The sequence below is a fragment of the Theropithecus gelada genome, chromosome 1, assembly GCF_003255815.1.
Source record: "Theropithecus gelada isolate Dixy chromosome 1, Tgel_1.0, whole genome shotgun sequence".
Classification (NCBI taxonomy): Eukaryota; Metazoa; Chordata; class Mammalia; order Primates; family Cercopithecidae; genus Theropithecus; species Theropithecus gelada.
Window position 1 is genome coordinate 74102469 of NC_037668.1, and position 24265 is coordinate 74126733.

The 24265-nt window shown below is 50.4% G+C and overlaps 3 protein-coding genes across 4 annotated transcripts in view; 1 reads left to right on the top strand and 2 right to left on the bottom strand.

Annotated features, from left to right (window-relative positions):
* The window catches only part of PIK3R3 (phosphoinositide-3-kinase regulatory subunit 3), a 138124-nt gene extending 125458 nt beyond the window's left edge, over positions 1-12666 (bottom strand). The window contains exon 1 of the mRNA XM_025371160.1: positions 12556-12666. The gene's annotated coding sequence lies outside the window, so the exon portion shown is untranslated. The remainder of the gene's footprint in view (positions 1-12555) is intronic.
* Positions 12667-12795: 129 nt separating this feature from the next.
* On the top strand, positions 12796-23735 carry TSPAN1 (tetraspanin 1). 2 transcript variants are annotated; one of them, XM_025371233.1, is made up of 10 exons: positions 12836-13127; positions 13451-13569; positions 18225-18356; positions 18801-18865; positions 21973-22179; positions 22376-22450; positions 22567-22665; positions 22742-22894; positions 23002-23085; positions 23261-23735. In XM_025371233.1, the coding sequence occupies exons 4-10, from the start codon at positions 18809-18811 to the stop codon at positions 23306-23308; spliced, it is 723 nt and encodes a 240-aa protein (XP_025227018.1). In that variant the 5' UTR covers positions 12836-13127; positions 13451-13569; positions 18225-18356; positions 18801-18808; the 3' UTR covers positions 23309-23735. The 2 variants fall into 2 exon arrangements, with proteins under 2 accessions (XP_025227009.1, XP_025227018.1); XM_025371224.1 differs by lacking the exon at positions 13451-13569 and having other exon boundaries at positions 12796-13127.
* On the bottom strand, positions 13208-14219 carry LOC112614580 (uncharacterized LOC110117498 homolog). Its single transcript, XM_025371258.1, has 2 exons — positions 13958-14219; positions 13208-13351 (listed from the first exon to the last, which is right to left on the bottom strand). The coding sequence occupies exons 1-2, from the start codon at positions 14199-14201 to the stop codon at positions 13308-13310; spliced, it is 288 nt and encodes a 95-aa protein (XP_025227043.1). The 5' UTR covers positions 14202-14219; the 3' UTR covers positions 13208-13307.
* Positions 23736-24265: the final 530 nt, after the last annotated feature.

The following is a 24265-nucleotide window of genomic DNA, read 5'->3' on the forward strand; positions in this document are numbered from 1 at the left end:
TTTCTTTTTCTTTTTCTTTCTTTTTTTTTTTTTTTTTTTTTTTGAGACGGAGTCTCGCTCTGTTGCCCAGGCTGGAGTGCAGTGGCGCGATCTCGGCTCACTGCAAGCTCCGCCTCCCGGGTTCACGCCATTCTCCCGCCTCAGCCTCCGAGTAGCTGGGACTACAGGCGCCCGCCACCTCGCCCGGCTAGTTTTTTGTATTTTTAGTAGAGACGGGGTTTCACCATGTTAGCCAGGATGGTCTCGATCTCCTGACCTTGTGATCCACCCGCCTCGGCCTCCCAAAGTGCTGGGATTACAGGCTTGAGCCACCGCGCCCGGCCACTTTTTCTTTCTTTTTTCTGAGATAAAGTCTCGCTCTGTCACCCAGGCTGTAGTGCAATGGATGGCATGATTTCAGTTCACTGCAACCTCCGCCTTCCAGGTTCAAGCGATTCTCCTGCCTCAGCCTCTGGAGCAGCTGGGACTGCAGGTGTGCACCTCCACGCCCGGCTAATATTCTGTATTTTTAGTAGAGATGAGGTTTCACCATGTTAGTTAGGCTAGTCTTAAACTCTTGACCTCAAGTGATCCACCCACCTTGGCTTTCCAAAGTGCTGGGACTACAGACACCAGCCACCACGCCCGACCACACTGTTTATTTCTTAAAGGATACCTTATATATTTTTTCTTTTTATTTGCCTGTATTTTTCAAGTTTTCTACAATGAACAAACATTAGTTAAACATTATTTGGGAAGTCACCTGTTCTTACCTATGAAGAATATGGCCACTCCTTTATACCACATTAGGCTGCTTCAGCCTTTCAGACACCTGAGGGAAAATGCTTGATGGATGATGATGAAGGTTATTGACATTTCTTTTATGTCTTAAAACCTTCCCTCAATTATCCACAGAAAGTTTTTCTCATAATCGCCAGTCCTTCTTTAGACAGAATCTATCACTGTATTCCATGATGCTTTTTTTTAAGTAAAATAAAACCTGAGAACACAACATAAACTTGTGCTGACCCTGATATGAAAATGAATAGACAACTGGGTTTCCAGCTGCCAATGAAGTACCAGTGCAAAAGGGATGCCCCAGCTGACCAATGCCAGAGACTGAGGTAGAAGCGCCCCCATGTCAGGCTTGCCTATGGGAGCTGTCTGCAGGAATTCCAGCTTGCCACTTTTTGAGGTCCAAGGACACATTCTGCCTAGAGCCCCTTCAGACAACAAGGTCTCCCTCACTGCAGGCAACAAGTGATTGTCAATGATTGCTAGCTAGAGAAACAGAAAACAAGATGATGCTTCTAGGACAACACAAATGGTACCACCTCCAGGAAACTGTCCCTGTCTCCTTCCTGATACCCCCTACTCCCCAAATGGCATTCCTACCCCAAGGAACCATGGCCCTGGTGCTTTCCCTGCCCTCTTAGAGCAGATGTCACCATTGATATGTGGCAGCTCGTACTGTAAGAAGACATCATGCAGACCTTCATTCACCTCCTGGCTCTGCCACTCAATTCCTGAGCCTTAGTTTCCTCAGCTGTAAAATAGAGACGGTAATCTCCACAGCACAGAGCACCGTCCCCCTCCTTGAATTCTCTTTGGGAACAGTCTGACAACCCAATCCTTGAGCTCATATAACATGACTATGCCCAGAGAAACTGCCTGGCTGACCAGGCCACAAAGGGAGACTCACTAGGCCCGACCCAGTGGTAGCAGTGGCACCCCCTACCTCTATGGCCTCGCCAGTCAGACCTCCAACGAGCGACAGCCAGGGAACAAACAACCAGCGCTGACTAATGATACCTCTCCCATCTTCTGGACAGAGTGGTTAACAGGTAGGATTACAGGACTCCAATTATTGAGGATCTATCTAGGGGTGTCGTCATAGGCATGTCCAAAACTGAACTTGGTCTCCTCCCAGATATGTTATTCTTCCTGCTTCCTGTCTCACTGAATAGCACCACCCAGGACCCAAGCTGGAAATCAGGATATCATCCTCAAACCTCCCTCTCATTTATGTTTCCCATTCAATTCATCACCAAGTCCTGTCACTTGTACCTCTCAGCTCCATCCATTTCTTTCCATCCCAGGGCCAACACTGTGGTTCATGCCATTATCCCCCTCCCCTGAGGCATTGCCACAGCCTCCTCCTCACAGGTTTCCTTGACTCCCCACTGCCCCACAGGGAGCCTATCTCCTGCTTCTGCTGAAAACCCCTCAAGGGCTCTCAGGATAAAAACTAGCCTCAACAGAAGAATCGCTTGAACCCGGGAGGCGGAGGTTGCAGTAAGCCGAGATCACGCCATTGCACTCCAGGCTGGGAAACAAGAGCAAAACTCTGTTTCAACAACAACAAAAAACTGGCCTTAATAACTCCAAGCCCCCTACCTTGCCCCAGTCTCATCCCCGCTTACCTTTCTAACCTCATCTCTTTCTAGTTCCTGTCTTACACCTGTAATTTCCCTAGATTTTCTGTTCTGAGTCTTACCTACCTGGTTTTGCTTATGCTATTCCTTCTGTCATTAACATCCTTCTCTTCCTCCCCCCTCCCCCATCCCTTTTTTTGAGATGGGGGTCTCAGTGTGTGTTCCAGGCTGGAGTGCAGCGGCATGATCATAGCTCGTTGCAACCTCAAACTCCTGGGTTCACAGGATCCTCCTGCCTAAGCCCCCCCAGTAGCTGGGACTACAGATGCATCATTATGCCCGACTAAGTTTTCTACTTTTTTTTAGAGACAAGATCTCACTATGTTGCCCAGACAGGTCTCAAGTAATCTTCCCATCTCAGCCTCCTGAGTAACTTCCTCCCTCTGTTTCCCCAGACCAGCTCCTACTCATATTTTGAGATTTTGCTCAGATTTCTACTCTTCCAGAAGACTTTTTGCTCCCCAGTTCGCCACACATATCCCCAAACTAGGCTAAGTGTTCTTACTACTGCCATTTAGAGAGCACTATTCAAACACCTCTGATGCCTTAACTCAATCCTCATAACACCTAGGTCGTCGTCGTCATCTTCTTCTTCTTCTCCTTCTCCTTCTTCTTTTTTTTGAGAGAGAGTTTCGCTCTTGTCACCCAGGCTGGAATGCAATGGCACAATCTTGGCTCACCGCAACCTCCGCCTCCTGGGTTCAAGTAATTCTCCTGCCTCAGCCTCCTGAGTAGCTGGGATTACAGGCATGTGCCACCATGCCCGGCTAATTTTATGTTTTTAGTAGAGAAGAGGTTTCTCCATGTTGGTCAGGCTGGTCTCGAACTCCTGACCTCAGGTGATTTGCCCTCCTCAGCCTCTCAAAGTGCTGGGATTACAAGCGTGAGCCACCGCACCCAGCCTCTATTATACTTATTTTACAGATAAGAAAACTGAGGCTTGGAGAAGTTGAAGCAAATTTTCCAGGGCCAAACAGTAAGTGGCTCAGCAGTGTTGAAACCCAGGTCTATTTATTTGTTTATTTTTAATTTAAACAGCTTCATTGTCCTTTTCTTATTATGAAGGTACCAAGGAAAAATAAGAAGCACTCTTTTTGGTCAGTTTGGTGAACACCCTTCGTCTGGTATGCATAGGCACTCAATAATACCATCTGTCTATTCCTATGCTTATAGGCTTTTTTTCTTTTCTTTTCTTTTCTTTTTTCTGAGACAGAGTCTTGCTCTGTCGCCCAGGCTTGATTGCAGTGACATTATCTTAGCTCACTGCAACCTCAGCCTCCCAGGTTCAAGAGCTTCTTGTGCTTCAGCCACCCGATTAGTTGGTATTACGCAGGTGTGAGCCTCCACACCTGGCTAATGTTTGTATTTTTAGTAAAGATGGGGTTTCACCATGTTGGTCAGGCTGGTCTCCAACGCCTGGCCTCAAGTAATCTGCCCGCCTCTGCCTCCCAAAGTGCTGGGAGGCGTGAGCCACCACGCCTGGCCAGGTCATATAAGCTTTTTACACCACAAACTGCAGTTCTCTTTCTTGAAGCTGAAGCCTCTGGAAGCACACAGCACGCCCCTAGTTCGGCATGCCCTCCCCCGCCCCTCCTTCTGGTCCCCAGAAGCCTCAGGCTCTCAGGCCGTTGAGTAGTAACTGCTGGTGAGCCAGCTTGGCTTCCTGGCGAGGGTCCCTCGAGGATAAGAACAGTGATCGGCTGAATTCGCTCTTGGTGTCCAAACTGCGTTTAGACACGGACAAGCAAGACAATGGGGCCGCTTTCCGGATAGGGGACGTGGATTCTGCATCCTCCACCCCACGCCTCCAACCTTAAACATGCTCGCCAGCCACAAACCTTCAAATTTTCTTTACCAGAACCCAGGCTCAGAGCTCGAGACCAGGGTCCAGTCTGTTTAAGGAGCTTCCCAGCCCCCGCACTTCTAGCTGCGTTCAACCAGGCTCGGGAGGTCCTTCAAGATCTTGGCTTCCTTTTCCTGAGCCGGCACGGCGCGGTTAATTATAGTCCCACCCCGCGACTCCCCGCTTCGCTCCCACCCGCGCGCCCAGGACCCTAGTTGCGGGACTTAGCGGGGAAGGCACCCCCAGTTCCGGGCCCTGGCGCCCTTGGGTCAGGGCCAGGAAAGGCACTTCCAGCCAAGCGCTGGCGCCGGGTGCGCCTCGCTCTACGGAAAGAACGCCCCGCGAATAAATCCGGAGCGGATTTGCATCACAGCAGCCGCAAGAAGGCTAGCTGCTGCCAAAGCTCCGAAGCTCTGGATGCCCCCATCCCTTCCTGGTCCAGAGACGAGGGTGTAGGGGGAGGGGAAATGGGGCAGTGGGGAGGAAGCTACTGCACGAAGCGGGTGTGCGCCGGGCCTTGAAACCTGGGTGGAGAGGCAGATAGCGGGGTGAGGAGCAACCTCCTCCTGTAGGCCAGATCTCAAGGTGGGCCTGGGTTCTCCTGGAGGGAGATAAGGGTAAAGGCTTTGTGTGTATGTGTGTGTCTTGGATTAAAGGAAACTGCCAGCCTGAAGGTGGTGAGTCTAACAGCCCCCACCTCTACTGTTAAGAATCTCCCAGCTGTAGTCTCATCAGGTTCCCCCTACCTGCTGCTTCTGGGGTCCTCATATCCCTGAGGCCTGCACCTTGGTGACTACTGTGTGCTCACAGAGCACAGGCATCCTGACCTCGAGTCCTGGCCCTGGCTATACTGCTGCCCTTCAGTCATCTCACACGGCCAATCAGTGCCCGCTCTGCGCTTCCACTCATGCCGTTTCTCAATCAGGAAAGTTTTTTCCACTCTGCATTAGCTAAAATTTTGCCCATTCTTTAAGCCCAGTTTAAAAACTACCTATAGCCGGGTGCAGTGACTCATGCCTGTAATCCCAGCACTTTGGGAGGCTGAGGCTAGCAGGTCACTTGAAATCAGGAGTTTGAGGCCAGCCTGGCCAACATGGTGAAACTCTGCCTCTATTAAAAATACAAAAATTACCTGGGTGTGGTGGCGCATGCTTGTAATCTCAGTTACTTCGGAGGCTGAGGCATGCACTTGAACCTGGGAGGTAGAGGTTGCAGTAAGCCTAGATCACACCATTGCACTCCAATTTGGGCGACAGAGCAAGAAAAAAATCGATAAATTAAACTAAATTTAATTTTTAAAAAAGCTACCTATGGCATCTTCTGTGGAGCCTCTAGGGGGTCTGTGTTCCTACTTCTGTAAGCTGTTAGTGTACAAAGTCCGAGCCTCTCTTTTAGTCCTGACATTTTTCTTGGTGTGTCTGCTAAATCTGTTTTCTCCATTAGGCTGCAAGCTCTCAAGAACAAGGACCAGGACTCATTCAGTTCTGTGTCATCGGTGCCAAGGGGAGTGTTGGGGACAGCAGTGGTTCTGTGTAACCCTTGGCTGGACCTATTCCCTCTCTGGACCTCAGACTCCTTCTTCACCCTTCCAGTGAGGGAGCTAAATGAGATGACCCCCAGGGCTGCCTCTATCCCTGACCCTATGAGCCAGTGACCCTATCGGTTAGTGGCTGAATTGCCTAGCCTCCTTAGCATAACCCAACCTTGGGCAGGGCAAGGCCGGGCTGGAATCAGGGGATCTGAAATCCTCCCACCTCCCTTGGATCAGTTAACTGAGGCAATTGTGCAAGATTGCTGGGAACCTCAAGGCAGTGAATCTGGTGTCAACACAATCATGATGCTATCCCAGCTGGAAAGTCCCCCTGCCCCTGGCTCTGGACGCCTGACAACCAGCTCCAGCTGGGGATGGTGGGGAGGGGGAACTGGCCCATCCCAGAAAGTGAAGAAGCCCCCTTTACACTCCCTCCTCAACACATTGTCTCCAGGAACAGTGGCATAGCCCCTCACTCTCAACTCCCTGAAGACCAGTTCAGGACCACCCCACTCTGCACTCCAACCTCCTCACCCCCAATTTAGCCCAGCTATCTCCAATCTCAGTTGAGACTACCCAGAGTTCCCAAATAGAAGGAACCTTGGTTCAGCTTTTTTCACAGCACGAGAAGCTGTCAGCCCCTATTGCACACTTATGAATGGAACTCACTGCCTCTCAGGGTTGCATGGACTGCTTCTTCCTGAAACTGTCATCCATGGACTCACGTTTTACCTGTTGAAGCCTCATGGAGTAATGCTAATTTGAAACCACAGCCCTTAGATTCAGACAGACTTAGTTGAGATTCCAGTTCTGTTACTCCCTAGCTGGATGATCTTAGGCATCTTATCTACCCTCCCTGGACCTCTGTTCCTTAATCTATAAAATGGGAGCAATGATTTATACACAAAGAGTGGTGGTTGTGGGCATAAGATTTATGAAAACACCCATCATAGACATTGACAAATTTAGGATATCAAATGTGGGCATTATTTTTATTCCCTATTCCCTGCATTCTCCCCTGAAGCTGCCTGATACTTTTTCTGGAAGCTGGGAATGGAGATAACCTGAAGCTAAAACTTCTCTGGACAAAAGCAAGAATATGCAATCCTAAAAGCTGCATTTAAACCCAGTTATAGACTTCAAAAGACAGCAAAGGAGATTTGAGGCCCAGAGATGGGATAGAACTTGCCAAAGGTCACACAGCAGGTATAAATAGGTAGAACAGCAGGCAAGCAAGGAGAGGGAGGCAAATGGGCATGTGAGTAGAGGTCAGGGCTGAGGTATTGAGCTGGATCCAAGGACAGGCAGCTGAGCAAGAAGATCTTCAGCTGACATTGCCCCATTTCCCATGCCCAGCAGGGCCTGGCATTTGCCTCTCTTTGGAACTGCTCCTTCTGGGTTCCTGAGTTTGCAGTAGTTTCCCAGAAATTCTAGGCAAATACCTTTGTTGTTTACTGAATAACCAGCCCCAAAGATTGGACAAGGGTCCCCATACAAATTTTACCTCCAGATTGGCTCCTTCTATGGAGATGATCAGTTCCCCTAGGCACCACCCCACCCAGGTGCTCTCCACAGGGTTCGCTCTCAGGGCCTTGCTGGGAGCTCTGAACCCCACCACATGGAGTGGCTTTGCTGTGCATCATGTGGCTCAGGGCTTAGCACCTTTGAAGACAGTCTATTCCTCCCAGCCACCCCGAGAAAAGCATGGAGCATTTTCTGTTCGGTACCTTTCTTCCCAAAAAAGATAGCCAGACATGGGTAGTTGCCATTCCAATATGATAAGGAGTCTTACTAACCTTTGGAAAGAAATATCCTGGGCTGATGGTAACCCCAGTTATGGGGAAGCTGGAGATGCTGGGGTCAGCATATTATGCTACTTGACCATTCTTTCTTTAGGTTATGTTGTCTTTGTTTGTATAGTTCTGCTTTCTCTATCCCCACCTGCTGCCCCCTGCCCCTCATCTTCAGGAACCAGAAATGTGTTCTCATGGACAAAGACTGTCTTCTGCTTGGTTTGGTTTTTGTTTGTTTGTTTGCTTGAGACAAAGTCTAGCTCTTGTCCACCAGGCTGGAGTGCAGTGGCACAATCTCGGCTCACTGCAATCTCTGCCTCCCAGGTTCAAGCGATTCTCTTGTCTCAGCCTCCCGAGTAGTTGGGATTACAGGCACCACGCCCGGCTAATTTTTGTATTTTTAGTAGAGACGGAGTTTCACCATGTTGGCGAGGCTGGTCTCAAACTCCTGACCTCAGGTGATCTGCCCGCCTCGGCCTCCCAAAGTGCTGGGATTACAGGTGTGAGTCACAGCACCTGGCCCTCCCTGGTTTAAGCTCATGTGTCCCAGGCTCCTTACCTCCCCTCAGACTTCATGTGCGGACACCTTTGCCCATCCCCAGCAGGAAATCCTCTAGTTTAGACAGCCATCTGAATGTAAGGACTTTATTAATTGATTTCTCAAGATGTCCATTTCAAGGATATTCTAATTTTGTCATCTGGAACTCAGTAATGCCACAATTCTGAATTTCTAAGTTTCTGTAACCCAGATTCTACCATGCTAGAATTCTGTGACGCTAAGATTCCATAACTGTGAACTCCATGAATCTAGAATTTCATGATTTTTAAAAATTGTGTTTAATGAATTTTGTTGGTAATAGTAGCCAGCACTCTCTTGGCCTCGGTTTTGTGTTTGTTTTCTAGAAGTTGCTGGCCACACTGGTGCAGAGGAAGGTCATTGCCACCTCTCCCGAGGCTCAGGGGGTGGGATAGTACCCAGGGAAGCCCAGTCCTAGGGCCCAACACTCAGTCTACTCCCTCTGTCCTGAAAACTCTTACTTGGGCTTCAGTACCTGAGGGTAGCAGGAAAAGCAGTCTCCTTTGCAGGCCTTCCACCCAGCTTCCTTCCCTCCTTGCCCTGCCCCAGGGTCCGGGGAGAGAAAGTTTTGTGGGAGACTGGCCTGGCTGAATGGATAGGTGTGGGAAGGAGGGTTAAGCACCGGGCAGAGAGCCAGTGGAGGAACCAGGGGAAATTCCCTAGGGAGCCCTGCAGCCTTCCCCAGAGGTGAGGAAGGAACAGAGGCCGGAAGTGGGGGTGTGAGTGAGGGCACTGGTAAGGGTGGGGTGACCGGTATTGCATTGTGGGGTTGGAGCTGGGCTTCCGGCCATTGACCTGTTAGTGACAAGTGACCTCCAGCCTGGCGCCCCAGGAGCTGTCTGTTCGTGCCCTTACCCATTGACTCTGTGTTCCTGTGCCTGAGTCAGACTCCCAGGAAAATCTGGGGGGCAGGAGTTGGGGTCTGGGGAAACTGTTTCTCTAGAGCAGAGCCACAAGGCCAAGAGAGGGGCCAGGACATTCCAAGGGTCAGATCAGGGCTTGGGCAGAACCAGGACTGAAGCTCTGGGCTCGAAGCTCCAGGCTCCTGCCTCTAGCCCAGAGCTGGTCCCTTCACAGTCCAAAGGGCCCCAGAATTATAAAGTAATACTCCCCCAACTAGCCAGGTGGTGAAACTCAGGGCTAGAGGAAGAGCCCGCGCTAGGCTGCCTCCCAGGAGCAGCCTGGACCTTCTTCCAGTCCTGCAGCACATGGCTGAAGCTGCCAAACCCGATTTTCCAGTGACTGCCTGAGGCTGGCTGGAGCGGGAAGCCCTCCTCCTGGCATGAACCCTCAGGCCATCGTCCTCCTCCCCCTCACCTCCTGATTCCTTGGCCTGGCCTGCTCCTCCTGCACCTGTGCCAACTGTCCCAGTGCGCCACCACTTCCTTCTCCACCTGCCTGCCAACTCCCCTGGGCTGCTCCCCAGGCACTGTGAGGTGTGGTCCAGAGCTCCCCATCTCTGAGCCTTGGTTTTCTCATCTATAGATGGGGAATAGTGGCCTGCGTCCCAGGGATTGACTACAGGAATATTTCAAAGAGAAGTGAGGTGGGGGGGCCATGCAGTAGCTCACGTCTGTAATCCCAACATTTTGGGAGGCTGAGGAGGGAGGATCACTTGAACCCAAGAGTTGGAGTGCAGTAGCATGATCTCGGCTGCAACCTCCACCTCCCAGGTTTAAGCAATTCTCATGCCTCAGCCTCTTGAGTAGCTGGGAGAACATGTTTCTACAAAAAAAAAAAAAAAAAAAGTTTAAATTATCCAGGCATGGTGGCCTGCACCTATAGTACCAGCTACTTGTGAGACTGAGGTGGGAGGATAGATTGTGCCCAGAAGATTGAGGCTGCAATGGGCCAAGGTCAGGCCACTGCACTCCAGTATGAGTGACAGAGCGAGACTCTGTCCCTAAAAAAAAGGCAGAGGAAGAGCTGAGCCGGGTGGCTCATGCCTGTAATCCCTGCACTCTGGAAGACTGAGGTAGGTGGATCACTTGAGGCCAGGAGTTCGAGACCAGCCTAGCCCACATGGCAAAACCCCATCTCTACTAAAAATACAAAAATTAGCCAGGCTTGGTGGCACACACCTGTAGTCCCAACTACTAGGGAGGCTGAGGCATGAGAATCACTTGACTCTGGGAGAAGACGGCTGATGTGAGCTAAGATCGCGCCACTGCACTCCATCCTGGGCAACAGAGCCAAACTCTGTCTCAAAAAAAAAACAAAAAAAAAAAGAAAGAAAGAAAAAGAAAAAAGAAAAGAGAAAGAAAGAAACAAAGAAAAAGGAGAGGCCGGGCGCGGTGGCTCAAGCCTGTAATCCCAGCACTTTGGGAGGCTGAGACGGGCGGATCACGAGGTCAGGAGATCGAGACCATCCTGGCTAACACGGTGAAACCCCATCTCTACTAAAAAATACAAAAAAACTAGCAGGGTGAGGTGGCGGGTGCCTGTAGTCCCAGCTACTCGGGAGGCTGAGGCAGGAGAATGGTGTGAACCCGGGAGGCGGAGCTTGCAGTGAACTGAGATCCGGCCACTGCACTCCAGCCTGGGTGACAGAGCGAGACTCCGTCTCAAAAAAAAAAAAAAAGAAAAAGGAGATATGAGTGTCATGGACCACCAGTTAGTTGGATGGTGGGTTAGTGCCATGTTGGGACCACAGTCTAGGATGTGAGAAGGAAGCGCTGCTCTGTGGAATTCTGGAGATACAGTTGTTAGGATGAAGGGTGCAAGGTAAGGGGTGTATTCCCTCTGGTTTCCTCAGGTTATCCTACCTATGGGAGAAGGAAGAACAGAGAGAGGCAGAGAACATCATCTCAGACTAAGAGCCCCTGTTACCAGTGCTCAGAGGCCTCCTCACAATTTAAAGAAGAGCTTGTATAATCTGTGTAATGTGTCTCTCTCTGAGCTATAACTGCTCTGGAAAAGAACTCCCACTGCCTTGCTCACTGCTGTATCTCCAGAATTTAGCACCATCCCTGGCACATAGCAGAAACTGTTGACTGACACAGAGTTGCAGATTGAAAAGCAGAAGCAGAGGCACCCCAAGGGGTGGAGACCATCTAGGTCAGCTCAGCTAACTTAGGCCCTTCCAGCCTGAGAGCCTGGTGTTCTCAGCCTCCAGGGAACTCTGGCAGGGTGGGAGAGAGTGGGCGGCACCCAGTCATCCGGGAAGTCACCTAAACTGAGGTGGTGGATGCCCTCTGGCTGCTGCTGCCTCTGGGAGCCTACATGGGGAGGAGAATTAGGAACCTGAAGGGGGAGGGGCAGTGAAGGAGACATCATTGCAGATACAGCTAAAAATAGCTGGAAGAGATGATGTCATCTGGTTCCCACAGCTTAGCACCCCCATCATACACACACTCGAGCACAAACACACACTCTCACAGACACAGATACACATAGACACAAGTGTGGGCATGAGTGCATGCACACACACATATTATACACTCTCATGTAGGGGAGGGAGGCTTCTGCGTCCCAGGGCTGCAGGGGCAGGGAAGTCTGGTGAGTGTGTCTGCATGCGTGTATGTCTGTGTGTGCCTGGGTTTGCATGAGTGTGAAGGCATGTGTCTGCATCTGGATGCTTGTGTGCTTGTGTCTGGGTGCATACATATTTCTGTGTGTGTGTGTTCATTTAGAGGCATGCATATGTGTTGTTACATATGTCGTGTGGGGATCTATGCATTTGTGTCTGCGTATATCTGCTTATAGTATGTGCTTGCATGCATGTGTGCGTTTGTTGCAGTGTGTGTCTATGAGTTCACTTATATTTACATGTCTGCATGTGTTTGTGAACTGTGTCAATTATCTTTATATGTATGGCCCCTCTTGGGCCCTTGAGCATGGCCCAAGCACCTTCTAGGTTTGTCTGATGTCCAGTAATCCCCATCCCATACCCTGAGGAGCCCAGCACTGTCTGGGCATGGTGTGTCAGTGAATTTTCTACCTCAACCCCCCTCAGAGTCCCAGTCTCTGGCAAGAGTTGGGGTAGACAGACATAGGCACAATTCACTTTCCCTTCACAGGCAGCAAAGGACATTAGCCAGGCTTCCTGAACCCCAGGGCGCCAGGCCACCGAAAGTCTCAGGGTTCACTCCCTTCCCTAGCCCCCTGGGAAGGTAGGCCTGGAAATGGAGCCAGATCTCGGACTGGTGCGACACACATTAACCCATGCATAATGCAACATATTAGAGACAGAGTCCCACACAACATTCCCAGCTACTAAGACACAATCCCACAGAAATCCGGTTACAGCCAGTGACACATGAGCACACACTCAGAAATCCAAATGGAAAATCCCCAGGCCAGAGAGCTTAGCACCCTCCCTACTTTCTGGGCTCAAACTCAGTCTTGCCCCACCCCTAAGCACCCCAGCTCAGCTGCCAGTTCTGGAAAACACTGACCTCAGAGAATGGTTGAAGGGCTGAAGGTAGTATGCCTTTCTCAGAATCTCACCCTTCTCCATATTCTCCTCCTTTAAGCTGTTCCCCATCCCCCTCCTGACCTTCATTTTTCTTACCAGGGCTGATGTCCTCTCTGGCACAACCATACCCTCACAAACACTCCTTGACACTCACAGTCAGTCACAGAGGCACATTCAATCACAAAGGCACATTCAGCCACATCTGCTTATACTCCCATTCTCCCGGCCTCAGACACACACACCAGCAGCTCCACCTCCACGCTGACCATCACAGGCACACAGAGGCACAACCACCTCACATCCACCTCATACTTGTGTACTCTTAGGGTTCAGTCTTCCATCCTATCCCTCTCTGATCTGTGCCTCCCAATACCTTCTAAGATGTTTACAGAGACCCTTCTCCCTGTGCAGTTAGGAGCGTGAGGCAAGAGAGCCCCTACTTCATGGGGCAGATCAAGAGCTGAGACCAAAGATGGTCTATGTTGCTGACCTTGTCCTGTCCTCCTACTGTCTTAACTATGATCCCTGCTGTGGTCACTGAAGCTTTTCCCTGTAAGTATTCAGCCCTAACCCTCCCCTTACACCCTGCATGGTCAGCTGGTTAACACCTCCATGCGTGAGGAATAAGGCAGTTTGAGCAGAATGATTGTATTTGTTGCTCACCACCCCCACGGCCCCTAGGAGATGCGGGTCCAGGGCAAGCCAGGCTTCTGTGCTAGCTTCTGGGCACTTCTAGAGGATCAGAAAAATCCCAGGTTGCCTGAGTTGTCTGAGAACTGAGGAGAGGAAGGAGAGGGAAGAGTGTGAGGAAAGCAGCAGTTCTGGAAGTTCCCTGCCCCTTGGATTTAGCCCCTTCCCAAACCCTCTGCTTCCAGCCAATCCATCCTCCATTAAGGCTGCCAGCACTTTAGGGTGCCTGCCATCAAGAGTCCACCATACATGTAGGGGTGGTATTTCACAGAGATCATCCTTTGGAGTGCCTAAACAGAACCAGGTAGGGAAATCTTCAGTGGCTCTGGGTTTTTTTGTTTGTTTGTTTGTTTTTTGAGACAGAGTCTCACTCTGTTGCCCAGGCTGGAGTGCAGTGGTGCAATCTTGGCTAGTTGCAACCTCCGCCTCCCGGGTTCAAGCGATTCTCCTGCCTCAGCCTCCCAAGTAGCTAGGACTACAGACGCGTGCCAACACACCCGGCTAAATTTTTTTATATTTTTAGTACAGATGGGATTTCACTGTGTTAGCCAGGATAGTCTCAATCTTCTGACCTTGTGATCTGCCCACCTCAGCCTCCCAAAGTGCCAGGATTGCAGGCGTGAACCACCGCGCCCAGCCTAGTGGCTCTGTTTTTTAAAACCCCACCCTGGCTCACAGGCCCCCTGGCTAACCTTGAGGTGGGAAGATCCACACTATGGTGGTGTCAGTGTGGGTGTTGTTGATACCCGTGGCCATGGTGGCAGGATTGGTGGCTGCCCTGCTGGCAGTTCGACCTTGGACACCCTGCTGGTATCTTCTGCGGCTACACTTGAACATTCTGGGAAACCGGGGCCTGGGCCAGCCCATACCTGGTCTGCGGTAGGGAGAACGCATGCCCTGGGGCCGAGGGCCACGGACAAGCCGAGATGGCCCCATGGGCACAGGGAGCTTCTGCACTGTGCCTGGGGGATGCTGGTGGCCAGGGTAGCTGAGGCCTCTATGACATATAAAGTCTGCATAAGGGCAGGGCCCTTTATTACAAGTCGTGGGCCCTGACCCCTCCTCATGGGTCAGACTCCTTCACAATCTTCTCTATTGGGTCTGGCCTAAAAGCCAGCCCAACACCCAGACAGCCTCACTTTGGCCCCCTGGGAGAGAGGCTCTAGAGGGGGAACTCACTTCCTCACTTTCTCACTTATCCATATAGTAACAATATTAACAATGTTTTTTGAGCCCTTACTACGTGCCAGACACTGTGCTAAGCACTTTACCAACGTTATCTCATTTAATCTCACAGCTACTTTTAAGGATATGCCACCATTGTACCTATTTATATACAGTCAATTCTCATTATTCCCAGTAATGTTCTATAAAGTCACCACAAACACTAAATACTGAAAAAAGGGTAAATGTGAGGTTAGGTTCCTGAAACCCTCTGGTCACAATATTTTTGTCAACTGATCTATATATATAACCTGATTTTATGTGTGGAGACACCTTATTTAATACACATTGTTGGCTGGGCATGGTGGCTCATGCCTGTAATCCCAGCACTTTGGAAGGCCGAGGTGGGCGGATCACCTGAGGTCAGGAGTTCAAGACCAGCCTGGTCAACATGGCAAAACCCCGTCTGTACTAAAAATACAAAAATTAGCTGGGTGTGGTGGCAGGTGCCTGTAGTTCTAGCTACTCGGGAGGCTGAGGCAGGAGAATAGCTTGAACTCAGGAGGTGGAGATTGCAGTGAGCCCAGATCGCACCATTGCACTCCAGCCTGGGCAACAAGAGTGAAACTCTGTCTCAAAAAAAAAAAAATTATATATATACATATATATTTTTATATATATATAGCTAAGTCACTGACATTGAACTCACGGCCAACAGTGTTATAACTTGTGCCTGAATGAAACTTATCTAAAGTATGTATTTCCCCTATAAGGCACATCACAGCCTTCTTGCACTTAGAAACACTAGCGAGCACTTCAGCACTGCAACTGGGGACCATTTGAGACAGTAAAATCACCAACAAAAAACACCAAAAAATGTGAGAATACGCGGCACTAAATAGACCACCAAAAATCACATTTGTTTATCTATGAAAGCTGAAATAAGAAGACGGAGAGTCTTATTGTTCAACAGACCTCAGCTGGAAATATGTGTGTTGGATGGCTGAAATTTTTTGCCTTTCTGCTCATGTCCATTAATGACTGCAAAAGTACCACAAGTATTGGTTTGGGAATGACAAATAAATTTCAGTAAGCAGGCAAATTCATAGGTATGGAATCTGTGAATAATGAGGATCCACTGTATAAGGAAACTGAGGCTCAGTGAGGTGAAGTCTCACAATTAGAGGCAGGCAGGAAGCAAATCCATGATGATCAAGATCCAAAACCCAGAGCACTTAATTGTCATTATTCTGCACTCATTCATTCAGAAAATGTTCACTAACAACTTCATATGTGCTGAGCACCAGGGCCATAGATGAATGTAATCTGGTCCCAATTCTTCCTGAGAATGAAAGAGAAAGCTGCCAGGTGCGGTGGCTCATGCCTGTAATTCCAGCACTTTGGGAGCCTGAGGTGGGTGGATCACTTGAGGTCAGGAGCTCGAGACTGGCCTGGCCAACATGGTGAAACCCTGTCTCTACTAAAAATACAAAAATTAGCCGGGTGTGGTGGTGTGCATCTATAATCCCAGCTACTCAGGAGACTAAGGCAGGAGAATCGCTTCAAATTGGGAGGCGGAGGTTGCAGTGAGCCAAGATTGTGCCACTGGATTCCAGCCTGGGCAACAGAGTGAGACTCTGTCAAAAAAAAAAAAAAAAAAAAAAAAGACTTTCTCCTTCTCCTTCCACTCCTCAGTCCCTTCTTCCTTTCCCTGTTACTCTGCTCCTCAAAGGCCCCCTTCCCAGCTTCACCCTCCTTTCTGTTCCTGCAGGACTCTGTAGGACCCTTAGTACCACCCTCACAAACCTCATCTTTCCCCCATCCCCTTCTCCAGCCTCTACTCTTGCCATCCTCAGGCTTACAATATGACCTTGCTTCCATCAGCTTCTAGCAACTGTAACTACAAACCCACCTGCCCCTGCTCCTCCTCTTCCTCAGGTCAGACCAAGGCCTGTTCCCTTGCTCTTTATGGAAACCAGCCTTGCCTGCCTCCTTAGAGATTCCATCAGTGTAGAGAGTCTGCTTGGTGGTTAAGATGTAGACTCTGGTGCCAGGCTAACGGATTGAATCCTGGCTCTGCCACTTACAACCTGTGTGATCATGGCAAGTACCTGACCCTTTGGTGCTTCTGTTTCCCCATATTTAAAAATGGAGATAAGAAAGTCTATCTCATGAGATGGTTGTGAAGAGGAAAAAAAGCCTTAATATATGCAAGACATTTAAAATATGATCAGTATTATTAGTGTAGTCTGTAATACTATTAGCCCCTCTCTCTTCTGTCTCTTCAGCTGCCTTCTTCCACTATAAAAACAAAACAAACTTAGAAATCCACTTCCTCAGCTGGGCACAGTGGCTGATGCCTGTAATCCTATCACTTTAGGAGGCTGAGGTAAGAGGATCAATTGGGCCCAGTTCAAGACCAGCCTGGACAGCATAGCAAGACCTAGTCTGTTTAAAAAAAAAAAAAATTCACTGGACGTTGTGGCAAATACCTGTGGTCCCGGCTACTTGGGAGGCTGAGGATCACTGGAGCTCAGGAGGTTAAGGCTGCAGTGAGCCGTGATGGTGCCACTACACTCCAACCTGGGCAACAGAGCAAGACCCTGTCTCAAAAAAAAAAAATAATAATTTGAATTTCCCCCATCTCGTAGCCCCACTGCCTGTGACTCTCTCCACTTTGACCTTCTTGCTCTGTGCTCATTCCCTACTGTCCCTCCCTTCCAGAGCAGGAAGAAAATCTCACTTGAAAAGCCCATAACTATTGTTACACAGAAGACCAGCAAACAGTTTAAAACCAAGTCTAAAAAAGTCCCCAGGGTCACACAGTTCATAAGCGACGGAGCCAGGATTCCAGCGCCTGGTCTGAATGACCCGGAAGCCAGGACTTTTCCCCGCACCTCTACATCAGGAGTGCTGGAGCAGGAAGCAGTCAGGCAGCCCCACTAGGAATGATAAAGATGGGATCACGGAGCGTTTGAACTGGGGGTGGCTCCTTCATGGGACCGTGGTGCCACCTACTGGCAGAAAGGGAAGGGGTGTACACAGAGAGCTAAGAGAAGACTGGGAAGGGGAAAAATAAAAAGATGGGGAGGGAGAGGAGATGCAAAGATAAAGAGAGGGGAAAATGGGGAATGTGAGGTTTTATGGAGCGAAGAGGATTAGGAACTATTTGCTACTCGGAGGAGAGAGCAGAAGCTGCCAAATCTCGGTCATTTCCTTGAAAGTGAGAGAGAGAGAGGGAGTGTGTATGTATGTGTGTGTGTGTATGACAGAGAGAGAGATACGTAAGTACATACGTCAGATATTATTCTGTTGTTTGTTAGTTGCTGGGAGTCAGTCCACAAAGAGTTTAGTGTGCATGTGTGCGCATGCACGCACACACGCACACTCAAGTGCATTCAGGAATACTAGTACATGTTTATGTATGTAACTGGGTGCTTGCTGTGTGAACATATGGATGGCAGCATGGGCAGATGCGTGTGCATGTGAGCATGAGCACAGAGGGTATGTATGAGTGTATCAGCAGGTGCAGGGTAAGAAGCACATTGCACTGTTGTGGTGGAGGGCACACAGACATTCTGGGGAGTCACTTACCCCAGCCCTGGGCTGCTGCTTGAGATCAGGAGGGGTGTTGCCCAGGGCTGGTGTTGCCAGGCGGAGGCCTGCTGAGGCGGTGGTTGTGGGGATCGGTCTCCAGGCAGCAGGGGGCAGCAGGGGCAAGTTGAGGCTAACTGGCCATGGGTGGGGCCAGCAGGCGGGCAGAAGGAGGCTTTAAAGCTCCTACCCTTCCTGCAGGTGAGCAGTGGTGTGTGAGAGCCAGGCGTCCCTCTGCCTGACCACTCAGTGGCAACTCCCTGGAGCTGCTCTGTCCTTTGTGAGCCTCAGCAGTTCCCTCTTTCAGAACTCGCTGCCAAGAGCCCTGAACAGGTAATGGGATAGGGATAGAGATTATCCTGTGAAGAAATATCAATCTGGAAACAGGTTTGGGGAGCTGGAGGGGCTCTAGTGAGGGTTCTGAGAGGGTCTGGGGTTAGTGTGGGGAGGAGCACAGGATATACAGGTGCCAGGAAAGGGCATGGAGTGACTTGCAGCATGGGAGTCAGGCTGGGTGTGCAGGTGGAGGAACCTGGGGTGTTAGGATCTCAGAGTGTCAGGTGCAGGTGGAGGTCCTGGGTAGTATAGAGGGGTAAGGGTGTTAGGATAGAAACTGGGAAAAGGTCCGTGGTGTCAGACCAGGTACAGGAGAAGCTTGGTGAGATATGGGTTCAGGATCCTGGGGTCTGGCATATCTGGCTGAATATCTGAAGCCAGGGCCAGCCCAGGTGGGGCCAGGGGAAACAAGGCCCTAACTCACACATGTCTGCTTCCCAGGAGCCACCATGCAGTGCTTCAGCTTCATTAAGACCCTAATGATCCTCTTCAATTTGCTCATCTTTGTAAGTATGGACATTGTGGACTCTTCGGGGCTGCCCACAGCAGCAGGTCACAAGCTGAGCAGAGACTAAGTTGGGGAATGGGAGACTGCTATGCCCAGGCTTTGTCCTGCAAGTGTCCCCATATGAGTGGGATGCAGAGATCTCCCCAAATGCTGCTGATTCCTAGTCCCAGCAGCCCCCAGGTTGCCATACAGGGGTGTGTATGAAAAAGGGGATGGAGAAGCTCGGGGCAATGCCTCTCTCCCACAAAGCTTTAGCCCAGGCTTCAGGCAGGGCAGAGTAAGCTACCAGGAATGATTCTCCCCCCTTTATAGGCACTGGGGGCCCAGAAAATAGGAGGGCTCCACCCAAGTTCACCTAGCACAGAAGGAAATTCAGTACAGAGGAAATTCTTCTGTATGATGAGGAGCTGAAAGGTGGGAGGGCCTACATCGCATCAGAGCAAAGGGTCTATCTCAAGCAGCCCTTATTCATTTGACAAACATTCATTGTCTAGGATACCATGAGGGGTGCTGGGGTGGCAGGTAAGCAAAGCCTTTCTCTGCCCTGAAGGAGCTCAGCTCCAATAAGCCAGATAGGCAGATAATAACAACACAGTGTGTTTGGGCTTAGGACGGAGGTTTTAGGAGCCTGAACTTAGCCTGGTTGGAGAATACTTCCTGGAGGAAATAGCTGAAGCTGGGAAATTGCACTTGGTGGGGGAGTTGTAAAGCTTGCATAAAGGGCCAGAAGTAATGAAACTCGATATCGTTCAGAAAACCAGAAACAGATTGCATAGGGCATGTTTGAGAAGCTGAGCCATGAGGCATAAATCCTGGAGATGGTAGTGGAGATAGGGAGAAACGGACAAAGTGGACAAAGGCCAAAGCTCTAGGATGATGGCTGAGGGGTAGAAGAAGGGGCAAGGGAGACAGAGGTCTTGGAGATGACGCCCATATCTCTGGCATGAGCAACCCAGATGGCAGGGGGTGGGGCCCCGTTTGTGGGAGGGGATGTCCCACTGGCAGCCGTGTGTACCCAGTGGAGGTACAGCTCAGATTGGAGCTGGCCATGGGTATTTGAAACTCATGTGCACACAGGTAGCCACTGAAGCCATGGGAGTGGATGAGAACACTTGGAAAGTGAACTCTGGAAAACCCAATTTATTAGGGATAAGCCCCCCCCCCAAAAAAAAAAAAAAAGCCACTGTGAAGGAGATGGAGAAGGAGCAGTGGGAGGGGGGAGAGGAAAACAAGGAGAGCAAGCTATCAGAGAGGTCAAGGAGAATATGGCCCATGAAATGTTCACTGGATTTAGCACAGTATGTCACCAGAGACCCAAGCCACATTAGAGTAGGTTAGCATAAGTAAAAGTGAGGAAGTGGGCTGGGCGCAGTAGCTCACGACTGTAATCCCAGCACTCTGGGAAGCTGAGGTGGGCAGATTAGTTGAGCTCGGGAGTTTGAGACCAGCCTGGCCAATATGGTGAAACCCTGTCTCTACTGAAAATACAAAAATGTGGTGGCGCATGCCTGTAACCCCAGCTACTCGGGAGGCTGAGGAAGGACAATCACTTGAACCCAGGAGATGGAGGTTGCAGTGAGCCAAGATTACACCACTGCACTCCAGTCTGGGCGACAGAGTTTATATACATATTGATTAGTTTAGAAGCATGGATAGATTCTCTAGTTCTGATGTGGTCTGTGCCTTGGGCTTCCTTTGGCTGCAGGGAACTTGTTTTTGTTGTTGTTGTTGTTTGTTTCTTTGAGACAGGATTTTGCTCTGTTACCCAGGCTGGAGTGCAGTGGCATGATTCTGGCTTACTGCAGCCTCAACCTCCAGGGCTCAAGGGATTCTCCTACCTCACTCAGCCTCCTGAGTATCTGGGACTACAGGAGTGTGCCACCATACTCAGCTAATTTAAAAAAAAAAAAAATGTTTTTGTAGAAGCGGTCTCACTATGTTGCCCAGGCTGGTCTCGAACTCCTGGGCTCAAGTGATTCTCCCACCTCGGCCTCCCAAAGTGCTGGGATTATAGGCATGAGCCACTGTGCCAGTCCTGAACTAGTCTTTATCCATGTATCTGGAGGAGGCAATAGGATTCCAGGGATTTGGACAGCAGAGGCTCTGCCCTGAGAGGGTTAAAGGCAAATCTGGTTTGATTTCTGGCCTCTCTTACCCAGACCTTGCCAGGCTGGGCAGAGCAGGATAGGGCAGACCTCCAGCTCCTTGAAATTTGACCCTGCAGTCTAGAAGTCCAGCTTTCTGTCCTTGGGCAAACATGCCTGGAATCCAGCCACAATCTGCCACCTCACTTCCCGTTCTAGTCTCAGCTTTTATTCCTGGCAAGTGAGGACTAGGCACCAAGGTGGTGTCAGGCTGATTCATCCACTGAGGCCCTGGGCCGGGAGACTTTGCTCTAAGATGTGTGGCAACTACACAGGGCCCTCCTCAATCTGGGCCTCAGGATTCCCGCTGAGGTTTGGAGTTAAGTTAGACAGCCTTTAAGAGAAACTCTGGCTGTATTCCCACTAGTGCCTCACTTTCCTCTTGTGAGGCAAGGAGGTCTTGTCTGGATGAGGCCTGAAGTTGGATTCTAGAGGGGAGCCAAATGGGGCCTCAGGTGGGTGAACCTTCTCAAACTCCTCCCTCTCCAAGGTTGCCAGCAGGTGGAACCTCAGCCCTGCCTCTATTACTATGGTGACTGTTGAGCCTGTTCTGCTACCGCCCAGTCTCCACCTATCAGAGGACAGAGATGTTCTAGGCACCCATCACCCAGAAAGGAAATAGGAGGCTGGGACCTCATCTGCCTATTTTCAATCCTAGCTATGTGGCAGGACCCTGGCAGCAGTAAGGGAAAGGTTTGCCCCTCCCCCTACCCTGCGGATATTTCTAGAACCCCTGATCGCCTTTATATCTGCCCAGGTGTGCAGCCTGATCCTAGCTATGCACATCCCAGCTCCCATTTTTCTGGCTCTAGAGGATGTTCCCCTCCTTACAGGATGAGGTTTTAGACTCCCTAGTCAATAAAGAGGGAAATTTCTCGGCTCCCATCCTTCTTACTCAACTGTGTGGTAGTAAGCTACTTGTCAGCACTGTTTAAGGCCTGCCTGATGTCTCTCTCCCCAGCTGTGTGGTGCGGCCCTGTTGGCAGTGGGCATCTGGGTGTCAATCGATGGGGCATCCTTTCTGAAGATCTTCGGGCCGCTGTCGTCCAGTGCCATGCAGTTTGTCAACGTGGGCTACTTCCTCATCGCAGCCGGCGCTGTGGTCTTTGCTCTTGGTTTCCTGGGCTGCTATGGTGCTCAGACTGAGAGCAAGTGTGCCCTCATGACGGTGTGTCAAACCCAGCTCCACAGGCCCATGACCAAGAGTCCCCTTGCCCTTGACACCAGGCCCTGGGGTTCCCAAACCTTGCTTTGGACTCCCCTAGGCTAAGGCCTCTGTCTCACTTTTCCAGGGGGTGGATTAGGGCAAAGAGGGCTCGAGGGACTGTCTCTCCCTAAAATCCAGATCCCTGTTCCCCACTCAGTTCTTCTTCATCCTCCTCCTCATCTTCATTGCTGAGGTTGCAGCTGCTGTGGTCGCCTTGGTGTACACCACAATGGTGAGACACTGGGATGGAGGAAGGGAAGAAAATTGGGCAAAACCCTGGGAGTGGGCTGTGGCCTGTGAATGGCCACCTTCTGTACCAACCCCTAAACACTGGCCTGCCTCACCCAGGCTGAGCACTTCCTGACGTTGCTGGTAGTGCCTGCCATCAAGAAAGACTATGGTTCCCAGAAAGACTTCACTCAAGTGTGGAACACCACCATGACAGAGGTAAGGTTGGCTGGGGGAGGTTTTGGGGTGGAGAGGAAGAAGCAAGGCCCCACCTCCGCCCTCATCTTGTCTCCAGCTCAAGTGCTGTGGCTTCACCAACTACACGGATTTTGAGGACTCGCCCTACGTCAGAGAGAACAATGCCTTTCCCCCATTCTGTTGCAATAACGTCACCAACACAGTCAATGAAACCTGCACCAAGGAAAAGGCTGACCACCAAAAAGTAGAGGTGTGGTCTGGCACTAGTGGGTGGGGAGTTTTCATGGCCTCAGAGTGGCAAACAGGGATGGGAGTAGGGCAGCTGCCAACTATAAATGCTCTTTTCTCTTCCTGAAGGGTTGTTTCCAACAGCTTTTGTATGACATCCGAACTAATGCAGTCACCGTGGGTGGTGTGGCAGCTGGAATTGGGGGCCTCGAGGTAAGCAGATGAGGAGGCTGGGACTGGGATATGGGCACGAGACCAGGGCTGCTCAACCCATCTGAGGCCTCCCTGGAGGAAACAGACCTAATTGGGCCTCAGGTAGGGTGTCTGTGGGACAGGCTTCAGGATCCCTATCATGTCCCCTCATCTCTCCCTGTTCCTCCCTCTCCAGCTGGCTGCCATGATTGTGTCCATGTATCTGTACTGCAATCTACAATAAGTACACTTCTGCCTCTGCCACTACTGCTGCCACATGGGAACTGTGAAGAGGCACCCTGGCAAGAAGCAGTGATGGGGGAAGTGTCAGGATCTAACAATGTCACTTGGACCAGAGTGGACCTGCCCTTCCTGCTCCAGACTTGGGGCTAGATAGGGACCACTCCTTTTAGGCAGTGCCTGACTTTCCTTTCATTGGCGGGTGGGTGGGTGGGGGGCATTCCAGAGCCTCTAAGGTAGCCAGTTCTGTTGCCCATTCCCCCAGTCTATTAAACCCTTGAAACGCCCCTAGGCCTAGTGGTGATCCTAGTGCTCTACTGGGGGATGAGAGGAAAGCATTTTATAGCCTGGGCATAAGTGAAATCAGCAGAGCCTCTGGGCGGATATGTAGAAAGCACTTCAAAATGCATAAACCAGTTACAATGTTGCCAGTTGAACTCTTCATGTATCCTTGGGGAGAGGGGCCTAAACTGGTCTGAGATTCCTGTGGAGCTGCCAACTCAGAAGGCCCTGCAAAGGAGGGAAGTAGGGTGGGGTTGGGGGTCAGAAGTAGTTATTTCTCCCCTTCATTTGGGTTCCAGGCCTGGGAGGGAACCCAAGAGGAATGGCTGAGAGGGCGTGAAGAAGTAGAGTTGGGTTAGGCCAGTCTGCCTCCTTATAATGGGGAGAACTTTGGACTGAAACTACCCCCTCCTGGGTGGGGGCACTGGACTGGAAAGCTATGAAAATAACAAGCTTGTGCCGAATTCTTACCAGGTCAATGGGAAAGGGTCACTCCTTAGGTGCTGGGAAGCCCTTCAGGAGCCCCCTTCCTAGGGTCCACACTGCCTACCTTTCCCACTCAGGCAAAACCCCACATCTGTCCCTGCTTCTGGGATCTCAGCAAGAACTTCATGTTTCATTTGCTGTTGGCATACCTGGTGTTCTTCAGACTTCTTCTTCTTCTTTTTTTTCTTTTTTT